Here is an 11,881-nt window from a genome sequence, read left to right as displayed (position 1 = left end):
GGCGACGAGTACATCTGGGCTGCTTCATCTACTTCCTGGTGCAGCGCATCTTCACCTCCGGCGATGACTATAAGGCATCCCTTATCCCGGTATCGCGGTAATGTTTAGATCTAGGTTAGGAGTACTCAGATCTTGTCTAGGGTTTGGTCTTGTAGCAGGGGTTAGTTCTGATTTTGGTGAGCTATCATGATCTTGCTAGGGTTCGACATTTCCGGTTGCTTGTTTGCCCCAAATGTGCTCACCTACTATGATCTTGCAAGGGTTTGTGCTATTCACAGTTGCAATGAATTGCTTGTCTGATTTAGGATGATTATTGGTATGGTTTGTGCTATTCACATGTCTTTGCTTCCAAGTAGATTCATGTACTACGATGTGTGTAGGACTCCTTCTTTGATGACTTTAGCCAGGCGCTTGTCTGCGTTGGGGACTCTCAGATCCCTTCGCAAGTTCCCGATTCACAGCCTGCCTATGACTCCAAGGTGGCGGTCACCCCTTTGCCTGTGCCTGACCTGGTGGCTAAGGTAGCGGCAGAGGTCGCGGCTAGGTTGGCCACCACAAAGAAGAACAAGAACTGCAGGGAAGCGGAGAGGGCCTTGAAGACCGGGCAGAAAGGTACATGCACCATGAAATGGCTTCCATTCACCTTCGTGTTGGAGAAGATGTGCGGCTTGATCCAGACCGGAGTGAGAACTGACAAAGGATTCAAGGAAGTCCATCTGACTGCTGTGGCAAAGGGCCTTATTGACCATTGTGGTGTCTCCGTCTGCTCCACTCAGTTGTACAACCACCTGAGGAAGTGGAGGCAGAGGTGGCTCACCATTAGCAGGCTCCACGATCTAAGCGGGACTCAGTGGTGCAAGGATACCAAATGCATCATCCTTGAGGGTGAGCACTACTGCGGGCACGTCGCGGTGAGCACCTCAGCAACTCGTCCACCTCACTAACTCTTTTCATCAGCCACTAGCAGAACTAACATCATTGTCCCTTCGTATCGTAGGATCACCCAAAGGACGCGGAGTTCCTGAATGTGCCCATTGCCAACTACGATGAGATGCATACTATCTTCTCTTTCGGCCTTGCCATCGACAAGTACGCCATGGGATCCAGTGAGCCCCTAGGCTCAGCTGCAGCAATTCCTGCACCTGAGGATGCTGAAACCTAGGAGTCTGACACGGTCAACCTCGATGGGCCACCTGAGAAGGCGGACGACGCGCCTGAGAAGGTGACCGCCAGCAAGAGGAAGAGAGGCACCTTCGCCGACGATGAGCTGGTGGCCTTCACCAACATGACTATTGCTGTGAAGGACGTCGTACGTGCCATCGGTGACAACAAGCCCACGGACATGCACCCTGAGATGTACAATGCGGTCATGGACATGCTTGGCTTTGCCGATGATGATCTCATGGCCGCCCTGAGGCACCTCGTCGACCACAAGGCCCAGGGTTCCAGCTTCATCGGCATGATCGAGCCACACCGCGTCCTCTGGCTGAGGAACTACCTTGGCAAGTACCACTCAAAGGTGTAGTGGTGCCCTTGAGGGGTTGGTTCAGGGATGCATGCATGGAGCTGGTGATGATGTAAATTCTGGCAGTAGCTAGGGATGAAAAACATTTGATGGTCCCTTTTGTAACTATGATGAGGTGGTATATACTAACCCCTCAGGTGATGGTGAACTTGCGGTGTTAGGATGACACCCACTTTTGTTGTGGTGGTAGGATGACACCATGGTAGTGTAGGATGAACTTGTGATCCACTTTTGGAATGATCCTGCATGCCCATGCCCCTGTTAGTTTATCATTTGCTGTTAACACTTGTGTTGTTCTATTGCTCTTTTTTGAATTGCTTCATGGTTGTGATATGTCGTGCTAGTGGTATATAGTGTTCCGCGGACGGGTTCGAGGAATCTACAGCTCATGGAGGGTGTGCCAAGACCAGGTCAATGGCAACTCCAACAACAGCTACCGAGAGTATGAAACATTGGAGAAGCCACAACAAGAGTACCTCACCTTCCTGGAAGAGGAGGTCCTGAAAGATCAGGCCATCAATGAGGCAGTGCTATTAGCATAGCTGCCGCCGGAGGAAGTACATGCTCTACAAGGAGCACCGCCGGAGGTAGGTTCCAGTCGGATCAAAGATTACATCATCACCTTCCTCATCGTGGTGATCGTGAAGATCTTGTTTTTCTGAGTGGCGTCTGATCGTATGTAACATGCTATGACATGGTAATCTCACCCTATTTGAATTGTGGTTAGGATGTTGAACTATGATTTGAGTAACCAAATAGCTGATTCCTATTTTCGTGCGTGCAAGTTGGGCTGAAAACGGGCAACCAAACGATGGGGCCTGACTTCCTTCTCTAGCTTACAAAAAGCCGCACAGGCTACCAAAAAGACGTTTTATGACCAATAGCCCGTTCGCGGCGTGCAGCGAAACCCATCTCACTAACGCAGTGGTGAAAAAATCGCATACATCCTACCAAATGGCGTCCAGGAAGTTGCTGGTGAGACAGTTTCTCCGAACAGCTCGTGTACGCGGCCAGACACGGGGAAACGAGACGGCTCTGGGAAACAAACAGCGAGGGGCGTTGGTGAAGGGAGGGAACAAATTGGGTGTGTTTGGTTGGGCTTTTGCTGTGGCTTTCACGGCTTATAAGCTATAAGCCCAACCAAACGGGAATTCCACCGAACGCGCTTACGAGCAAAGCCGCGCGAAAACGACTACCGCGAACAAAGCCCGCGCGGAGGTGCTTTTTTCGCTTCGGCTGCGCGCGCGTCCCACTTTTCCCCTCCCTGCCCCTAATATCTCCTGGCGCGGGCGTCTGGAGGCCAAAATCCCTAATTCCCCCGCGCGGGCGCACTGCTCGCTGCCGCCGCCGCGTCCCAGCTCCGCCGCCGCGCCCCTGCTCCCCCGCCGCCCCTTCCACGCCGGTCGCCCCTCTCCCCGATCCTTCCCGCCGGCCGCCCCTCTCCCCGAGCCATCTCCTCCGTCCGCCCCTCTCCCCGCCTCCCTACGAGCTGCCCCGACCGGCCACACAGGGAGCTCGTCCAGGACGACCGTCCGGCCGACTACCTCGACCACGACGGCCGGCTGCCACAAGCTCGACCACCAGTAAAGGCAGGAGGCCCACCACGACGACCTGCAGCGGCCGGTTCTGGACCAAGACGAACCGAAGGTGAATTCCTGTTTGTATTTGACCAAAATGGGACGTGTATTTGATATGCTTGTTTGTATGTGTGATTTGCAAAATAGATTACTGCAAGAAATTGAGATATGTTAGCTCTTTTATTGTGAAATAGATGGAAAAGGCAATTTGGAATGAACATTACACTACCGTTTTCTGTGAGATATGCAAAGATGAGGTTGATGCTAACAATAGGCCATTGGGATGTTTGAACCGGAGAGGTTATAAAAACCTGGGTGAGAAGTTCTTTGCACAAACGGGGAAAAAATTAACCAAGAAGCAATTTAAAAACAAGTGGGACTTGTTGAAGAAAGAGTATACTCAATTTATGGAGTTGAAGAATGCGGCAACCGGGCTAGGTTGGGATTATGTGAGGGGAACCATTGAGGCTGATGAAGTTTGGTGGAAGGTCCATTTGGAGGTATGTAGCATCATTCTTTTCTTGCATCATAATGCTTGTTTCAGTGCTGACCTGTACTCTACATTTCAGAAATACCCGAAGCATGCAAAGTACAAGAAGAAAGGATTGGCCAACTTGGATGAGTTGGATGCCATGTTTGACAAAGCACATGTTACCGGAGCCACATCATGTATTCCTGGAGAGATATCTGACAGCAGCGATGACGAGGGTTTAGTTGAGGTTCTAGAGTCCGAGGATGGGGATGATGCAAAGGCAAAGGATGTCTCACCTAAGGCAGATAAGGATGGCAAGTTAAAGGATGAGAAGGAAGATGGGAAGAAGAAAAGTGTGAAGCGCAAGGCTAGGTACATAGACGAGTCAGCCAAGGAGGACAAGAACCCATTTCTTCGTGAGTACAAGGTCACACTTGGGAATATTAATGAAGCAGTAGCAGCAACTCATGCTCCAACAAGTGCTGCTCCTACCATGAAGGAAGTCCTGACTTTGATGAAGGAGTGTGGGGCTCAAGAGGGCACTCCTTTGTATTTCACAGCCACAGACCTTGTCATGCAGCCTAGCTACAGAGAATTATTTGTGCTAATTGAAACAAAAGAAGGGAGGCTTGATTGGCTGCAGAGGAAACATTCTCAAATGAACAAGTAGTGCTATGTGTATCCTTTATGTATTACCAAGTAGCTGGTATTGAACTATCCATGTTGTAATGAACAAATATTCGTGACTTTGCTGCCACATGTTGTACCGTGTTTGCTGCCATATAATATGTGTGTCGTGTTTGTTGGCATATAATATGTGTGTCGTGTTTGCTGCCATATAATATATGTCTCGTATTTGCTGAAATATACTATCTGTCTCGTATTTGCTGCCATATAATATTGTTTCGTGTTTGCTGCATATTTAATTATGTTGTTCTCCTTTGTAGATGAATGGAGTTGATCAAGATATTGATGATGAGGCTAGCAAAAGGAGGAAAAGGCTTGCACGGTTGGCATCTTTGGCATATCAAGTAGCATGTATGGGCCAGATAGGTAATCACTACACGGTGACTAATTTGACAAGACAGCCTTATAGGATTCCTCAACAAACTGGGTATGAGTGGGTTATGGAGTGCCTTGGGCGCAAAAGGAGTTGCTATAAGATGTTTAGGATGAACCGAGATGTATTTAACTCATTGCATAATGTCCTAGTGTCTCATTATGGATTGGAGTCCTCTAGAGAAGTGACATCAGTGGAGTCATTAGCTATGTTCTTGTGGGTAGTTGGTGGTCCACAATCCTTCTCTCAAGTTGAGAACCGGTTTGCAAGATCAACTGAAACGATTCATAGGAAGTTCAAAGAAGTATTGAATTGCTTGTGCAAGTTGGCGTGCCATAACATAACACCTCGAGATCCTTCTTTCAATACCGTGCATGCAAGAATTAAGGAAGAGCCGTTTTGGCCTCATTTCAAAGATGCAATAGGGGCAATAGATGGCTGCCATGTCCCTGTTGAAGTACCAGCAGATGAAGTTGTGAACCACACAGGTCGGCATGGGTTCCCATCTCAGAACGTGATGGCTGTTTGTGACTTCGATATGCGGTTTACTTTTGCTGTGGCTGGTTGGCCTGGGTCTGCTCATGACACGCGGATCTTAAATGACACCTTGGCAAAGTATGCACATCGATTTCCTAAGCCCCCTGCAGGTACTAGTCTTGTTTATGTAGGCAAATATTTGCTTCCTGACTTGACTTGTGTTGTTTCTGTAGTCAAATATTCCTTTTTATTTGCTTCCTGACTTGTCTTGTTCATGTAGGCAAATATTACCTCGTCGATTCGGGTTATTCAAACCGCGATGGCTATCTTGCTCCTTACAAAGGCCAAATATACCATCTACCGGAATTCCGCAATGGAAGAAAACCGGTTGGGAAGCACGAGGTCTTCAACTATGCCCACGCTCGAGGGAGAAACGTCATTGAACGTGGGTTTGGAGTTCTCAAAGCTAAATGGCGCACGTTAAAGGGTATGCCCAGTTTCAAGCCTCGTAGGCAAAAGAAGATTATTATTGCTTGTATGTCGTTGCACAATTACATTCGTGAAACGAAGCTGCCTGATGAGGAGTTTGACAAATGTGATGAAGATGAGGACTATATTCCTGGAGGAGAAGAACAACTTCAAGGAGATAATATTCCAGTGAGACGTGACGCTGGTTATATGAACTCAATACGTGATACAATTGCTGACTCCTTGTGGAGCTCAATGGGAGAATGAGTTCATGTGCGACTTACCAGTTTATTTTGTGATATGTGCTAGCTGCATATAATGTTTTGCGCCGCAACTACAAAGCTAGTTGCTGGGCTGTTTGCTTGCTTGTGAAAATAGCAAGCATTCAAAAGAGGGAACCTGTATATTTTGTAATGGATAACCGGAAGAACACTCTTGGTTGTAATGGATGACCGGAGGAAAGACATGTACTAGTCATTTGTCTGTCCAACGTGATCAGTGTTTTTGCTTGCTGTTTAAACACCTTTTTTTGTTTCATCAATATATTGGCTAGATAATGTATTAATTAACTACAATTTGATCATCTATATCTAAATCAATCTCTAATGAGGTTATTGTAGTTAGATATTAATAAAACAGTCTCTCAAGTCTTTAGGGGTATACCAGACATTTATCTTCACAGCCACAGTTTAGACAGCTACTTGCCAAATGGCTTTTACAGCTTTCTCAAATCACACAGCCACAGCTGCTTTGCCACAGCCCACAGCCCACAGCTGCTTTCAGATAAGCCACAGCTCAACCAAACACACCCTAGGTTTGGCCTTCGCCATCGACGCCGGCCAGCCGGATCACATCGGTCCGTATCCGTGAAGCGCGTTCTTTTACCAGGAAATTTTCCTGCAACTTGTGTTGTCTTTCCAGCGTTGTAGACTACCTTGTCCTGTAGCAGTACCAGTGTATTGTAGTCATCTGTTTTCCCACCAGACCGATGCTCAGTCACACAAGGTCGGTCTCACCGGATCAGATGACCAGAGTGTAGAGATCCTTGAAACTTGCCGGTAAACCAGAGTCCAGAGTTGTCTAGTCTTAGTCTTTCTTCCAGAACTGGAGAATAAATAATCCGGAAACGAATAGGTCGTATTCATGGTTTATATAAGCTGGTTAGCTCATTCATCACTTCCAAGTTCCAAGTTCCAAAGTTCAGCAAATATGCTGATGGTCAAGGCCGCAAATCCCAAGCTCATCCTCTTCCACATTTACGCCAGCTGCTGCTTCCTCCTCTGCTACCAAGCTGTAGCAGGAGCCGCTGCCACACCCTTCTCCTTCAGCTTCGACTTCTCCAACGGCTCCACCTACCGCTCACACGACCTCCTGTTCGAGGGCAGCGCGAGCCTCAACGGCGGGCTGGTCGACCTCACCTGTAACAACTCGCCGGGCCAGTCCATGAGGAACTGCACGGGGCGGATGTCGTACAACCACCCGGTGCCGTTCTATGATGCTGCCGCCCGTGAGGTGGCGAGCTTTTCCACGCAGTTCAGCTTCGAGATCAAGGCGTTCAATAACCGCACCGGCGACGGCATGGCTTTTTTCCTCTCCAGCTACCCGTCCAAGCTGCCGCCGAGCTCTGCCGGGGGCAACCTCGGCCTCCATGCCGGCGACGGGATGAACGCCAGGGGCGCAGACCGGATCGTCGCCGTCGAGTTCGACACTTTCAGAAACCGATTGTTTGACCCCTCACCCAATCACATTGGCATCGACATCAACACTGTCAAGGCCTCCGTCAACACCACAACCTTGCCCAACTTCAGCCTCAATGGCTCCATGACGGCGACCATCACTTTCAACGGCACCACTCGCATGCTGCTGGCCTCTCTACACTTTGATGGCAATCCTTCTCTTGACCCCGTGCAAGTTAGCACGCAGCTACCCGATCCCGTCACGGACTTGCTCCCGTCGGAAGTGGCGGTTGGGTTTTCTGCGGCCACCGGCGACCGGGTCGAGCTCCATCAGATTATCTCCTGGTCCTTCAACTCGACACTTGTTCACAAAGGTATACTTACAGCGCCAAATTTATTTGAGTAGATGTATATATATTGGAATGTAGTTTCATAGTATAGCAATCTCATGTCATAAAGATGACTACCATTTTTTATATAGTTGTCCAAACATAATAAAGTTTGACTTAGAACAAAACCTAAAAGTACACTTACTTGCGAAGAGAGGGAGTATCTATAAACCATGTTAGTTGTTGACGTGTTGAAACGAGAGCTTAAATGTGGCGTATGCATCGAGCTCGAGCTTACAGGCTGCATGCGCCCGCTGGTTCTCTCTAATGGCATCATTATTTTTTATATTTCTAGACCGGTTTCAAGCTCAAAATATTTGTTCACCCTCTTTATAGCATCTCTTCACTTCTGTTCTATTAGAGATGGAAACTCTAAATTTTGTATCAGACCCAATTTCTTAATTTTATAAGAAAGTAAAAAAAAACTCTTGCACAGAAAACAAGCACTACCGCATAAAGGGTGACTCACACGAACAAAGAGTGGAGAGACCATATATATTAGATGAAAAAGTTTATGCAATCGACAAACAAAACATAAATTATGAAAAACATAATGATAAGCTAATAAAAAATAGTAGGAACATAATTAGAGTGGTAAACACAATTATCTTAACTAGCACAATAGAAACTAAAATATTCAAAAGCAACACTAACATGATGAAGGAACCACCACTACCATAAAAACAATTCGACACGAATAATAAATTTAAAAATAAAAAATTATGTAAACTATTTGATAAAAAGTGGAAACAGACCCAAAAATTTGTATAGAAGAGAAAAGGTAAATGTTTAAAGGAAATTAGCACCCAATGTTCAATGGATGCTATATGGGGCATGCAGTGGAGTCCAAAGCCGAGTGCGCCTCTTTAGAGCTCATCGATTACTTTTTTATTTGTCGAGAAGAGGTCTTTGACAGACTTGGGTAAATTATATTTTAAAAAACTTATTTGTTACGTCTGCCACAAGTTGAAACACCTAAATTTCAATTGTGATATACAAAAGCGTTTTATATTTGTCAGTGAAACATTGAACAGCCGTAGACGCTTTTAGCGTGAAGTCGGAAGTTGACTTCTGGTCATGTTCTCCCATGTGCCAAGTGCCAACACACCAGGGCAGCTACTTCGCACAAAAGCAAGCGATATCCGGTTTTGCTCACACTTTTTCTATTCAGTGTATTCTAATGCATCACTAAATCTATACCTAACAATAAAAGATAACATTTCTAGCGGTACACATTTTTTGGACCGATTTACCCTCCCACCAAATCACATAATACGTTCAAATTGCCATGTACCAACTCACATAATACTCTTTTTTTAAAAAAAAAATCGGTCACTGCCACCGGTTATGAAAAAAGCGGCTTGCCGCCCAAACTCATCACCTATGATATTCCATCTTAGGTGTTGTGGTTTCCTAGGCACAAAGTATCCCGATACCAACGGACCCAACCTAAACCGAGTCGTTCTCTTCTTTGTGGTCTCTCTAAATCTGAACAATGCTAAATTAGTATATTGGATTGTAGTTTCATTTATAAAAATTAATATATTTTTATATAAAATTGGTCAAACTTTATGAAGTTTAACTTAGAACAAAATCTAAATTATTCCTGGATGAAGGGAGTAGCTATAAACCAGATTAGTTGTTGATGTGTTGAAACGTGAGCTTAAATGTGGCGTATGCGTCGAGCTCCAACTTAGAGGTCGCATGCGCCCGCCGGTTCTTCCCTATGGTGTCATTATTATTTTGATTTCTACACCGTAGTTTCGAGCTCAAAATATTTGTTCACTATCTTTATAGTATTTCTTCATTGTTGTAAGAAATTCTACTAGTGATGGAAACCCTAAATTTTGTATCTGATCCAATTTGTTCATTGATTAGAAAGTAAAAAAACTCTTGCACAGAAAACAATCACTACCCATAAAGCGTCACTCACACGAACAAAAAGTGGAGAGACCATATATATATTAGATGACAAAGTGTATACAACCGAGAAACAAAATATAAATTATGAACAACAAATGTAATAATAAACAAATAAAAAATAGTAGGAACATAATTAGAGTGGTAAACACAATTATGTTAACTAGAACAACAGAAACTAAAATATTCGAAAGCAACACTAACATGATGAGGGAACCACCACTACCATAAAAATAAAATTTCAACACAAATAATAAATTTAATAAACCATTTTGACAAAAATGGAAAATAGACCCCAAAAAAGTTGTGTAGAAGATAAAAGGTAAATGTTTAAATAAAATTAGCACCCAATGCCCAATGGGATGCTATATGGGGCATGCAGTGGAGTCTGAAGCTAAGTGCGCCTCTTTAGAGCTCATCTATTGCTTTTCTATTTGTCGAGAAGAGGTCTTCACAGACTGAGTAAATTATATTTTGAACAACTTATTTGTTACGCTGCAACAAGTTAAATCACATAAATTTCAATTGTGACAACCAAAAGCGATTTGTATTTGTCAATGAAACATTGAACAAGGGTACACTTGTTTAGCGTGAAGTTGGGAGTTGTCTTCTGGTCATGTTCTCCTGTGCATGTGCCTGCAAGTGCCAACACACGAGGGCAGCTACTTTCGCACAAAACCAAATGAAATCCGATTTTGCCAACTATGTTTCTAATCAGTGTATTTTGATGCTTCACTAAATTTAACTCACATGGACAATGATGCTTGTGCAGAAAAAAAGATGTTGGTTATTGTTGGAGCCGTTGGGTCTGTCGTTGTCTTGGTAATTGTATCGCTCCTGGTTTGGTTCATTCTTGCATGTTTCAAGTGGAGACGCACACGTGATTCCTTTGCGAGGGGAATTTTTGGCCTTAGGAGATTTGAGTACGGTGATTTAGTTAGCGCAACCGGAAGATTCTCTAAGGACAACACACTTGGAGCGGGTAACTTCGGCATAGTATATAAGGGAAGCTACACGGATGAAAACGGCAATCAAGAAGTGGCTGTGAAGGAAATAAAAAAGACTACAGAAGTACTCCGGGATTTCATGGCTGAACTCAAGACAATTAGTGCAACGAGACACGTGAATCTAGTCGAGCTGAAAGGCTGGTGCTGCAGCAGAAACGGATGGAATTTGGTCGATTTTATGTGTTGGTACAGGCAACAAAGGGTTAAACTCTTTCTTGTCTATGAATTGGTGCCTAACGGCACCCTTGAGGACCACCTACACAGCCAAGAGCGAATTCTACCCTGGGAAAAAAGGTATTGTACATACTACATCCTCAACAATTTGTTGCTAAGAGTAAAAATATGAGACGCGTGCTATATATGTCTCGAGATTTCACTTTAGTCCTTAATTTATTTTACAGGTATAAAATAGTTAAGGGCATAGGGTCTGCACTTCGTTATCTGCACCACGAATGCAATAAAACCATCTTACATAGAGATATCAAGCCAGGCAATGTACTCCTTGATTATGATTTCAACGCCAAGCTAGCTGACTTCGGGCTATCGAGGATTATCGCTAGCAAAACCAATACAACACTGGTTACAACAGCTGTAGGGACAGTCAGATACATGGATCCAGAGCGCATGAAGCATGGGAAACTCAAATTCAACCGTAAGTACGACGTCTACAGCTTTGGAATTGTCCTACTAGAGATCGCATGCACAAACAAGTCTAGAGAACAAGTCAGGGAGTTGTATAGGCGAAGAGCTGCAGAACCCGAGGTGATGGAAGATGCCGCTGACAGTAGATTATGTGGTGTCTTTGACAGGATAGAGATGGAGCGAGTAATTTCCTTGGGCCTCATGTGCTCTCATCAAAATGGGAAACACCGTCCTTACATGGTGGATGCGATGAAATTCTTGGAGGATGGCATAGAGTTGCCCGCTATAACCGAAATAGAGGGCACATGTGCATCTGAGCCTGTATGATAACTCAGTTATGGACACCATTGTGCGGAAAATACTACTACCTATTCTTTTTTTTGAAAAATTGAGAATTCAATTTCAAAGTTCCAAATAATCTCAAAAGAAAATATCTGGATGTAGTCAACTATATACACTATGAGCGTGAATTGTTTTAATGTGGCATATTTGTATTGTAGGCTCATAAAAAGACAAATTGGACAAAATTTGGAAGAAAAAAGTGACACCGTTCAAGATCTGGATTTTTGTTATTTTCCAGAGAACGGAACAAAAGGTATTTAGTATTAAAAATGTATTCACATGTGGAATAAATTATACGCTACGCTATGGTATTTTTGTTGAAATTT

General features: G+C 44.6%; 2 protein-coding genes across 4 annotated transcripts; both read left to right on the top strand.

The window, feature by feature from the left end:
• The first annotated feature begins 2,649 nt into the window (after nt 1-2,649).
• Nucleotides 2,650-6,056, top strand: LOC127306217 (protein ALP1-like). Of its 3 annotated transcripts, none has more exons than XM_051336840.2 (3): nt 2,650-3,172; nt 4,522-5,281; nt 5,392-6,056. In XM_051336840.2, the coding sequence occupies exons 2-3, from the start codon at nt 4,522-4,524 to the stop codon at nt 5,844-5,846; spliced, it is 1,215 nt and encodes a 404-aa protein (XP_051192800.1). In that variant the 5' UTR covers nt 2,650-3,172; the 3' UTR covers nt 5,847-6,056. The 3 variants fall into 3 exon arrangements, with proteins under 3 accessions (XP_051192800.1, XP_051192803.1, XP_051192802.1); XM_051336843.2 differs by lacking the exons at nt 4,522-5,281; nt 5,392-6,056 and adding exons at nt 3,250-3,602; nt 3,672-4,388 and having other exon boundaries at nt 2,791-3,172; XM_051336842.2 differs by lacking the exons at nt 4,522-5,281; nt 5,392-6,056 and adding exons at nt 3,297-3,602; nt 3,672-4,388 and having other exon boundaries at nt 2,793-3,172.
• A 723-nt stretch (nt 6,057-6,779) lies between these two features.
• LOC127309336 (probable L-type lectin-domain containing receptor kinase S.7) lies at nt 6,780-11,646 on the top strand. Its single transcript, XM_051340223.2, has 3 exons — nt 6,780-7,629; nt 10,337-10,865; nt 10,973-11,646. Exons 1-3 carry the CDS (start codon nt 6,789-6,791, stop codon nt 11,538-11,540), a joined length of 1,938 nt encoding a protein of 645 aa, XP_051196183.1. The 5' UTR covers nt 6,780-6,788; the 3' UTR covers nt 11,541-11,646.
• Nucleotides 11,647-11,881: the final 235 nt, after the last annotated feature.

The sequence above is a fragment of the Lolium perenne genome, chromosome 6 (genome assembly GCF_019359855.2).
Source record: "Lolium perenne isolate Kyuss_39 chromosome 6, Kyuss_2.0, whole genome shotgun sequence".
In the NCBI taxonomy this organism is placed as follows: Eukaryota; Viridiplantae; Streptophyta; class Magnoliopsida; order Poales; family Poaceae; genus Lolium; species Lolium perenne.
Note: the sequence above shows the minus strand (reverse complement) of the source record. Positions and strands in the feature narration are given on the sequence as shown.

Coding starts and splice junctions, on each gene's coding strand:
- LOC127306217 (XM_051336840.2), top strand. CDS start 4,522: ATGAATGGAGTTGATCAAGATATTGATGATGAGGCTAGCAAAAGGAGG. Junction 5,282..5,391: donor ATTTCCTAAGCCCCCTGCAG/GTACTAGTCTTG, acceptor TTGTTCATGTAG/GCAAATATTACCTCGTCGAT.
- LOC127309336 (XM_051340223.2), top strand. CDS start 6,789: ATGCTGATGGTCAAGGCCGCAAATCCCAAGCTCATCCTCTTCCACATT. Junction 7,630..10,336: donor CTCGACACTTGTTCACAAAG/GTATACTTACAG, acceptor ATGCTTGTGCAG/AAAAAAAGATGTTGGTTATT. Junction 10,866..10,972: donor ATTCTACCCTGGGAAAAAAG/GTATTGTACATA, acceptor TTTATTTTACAG/GTATAAAATAGTTAAGGGCA.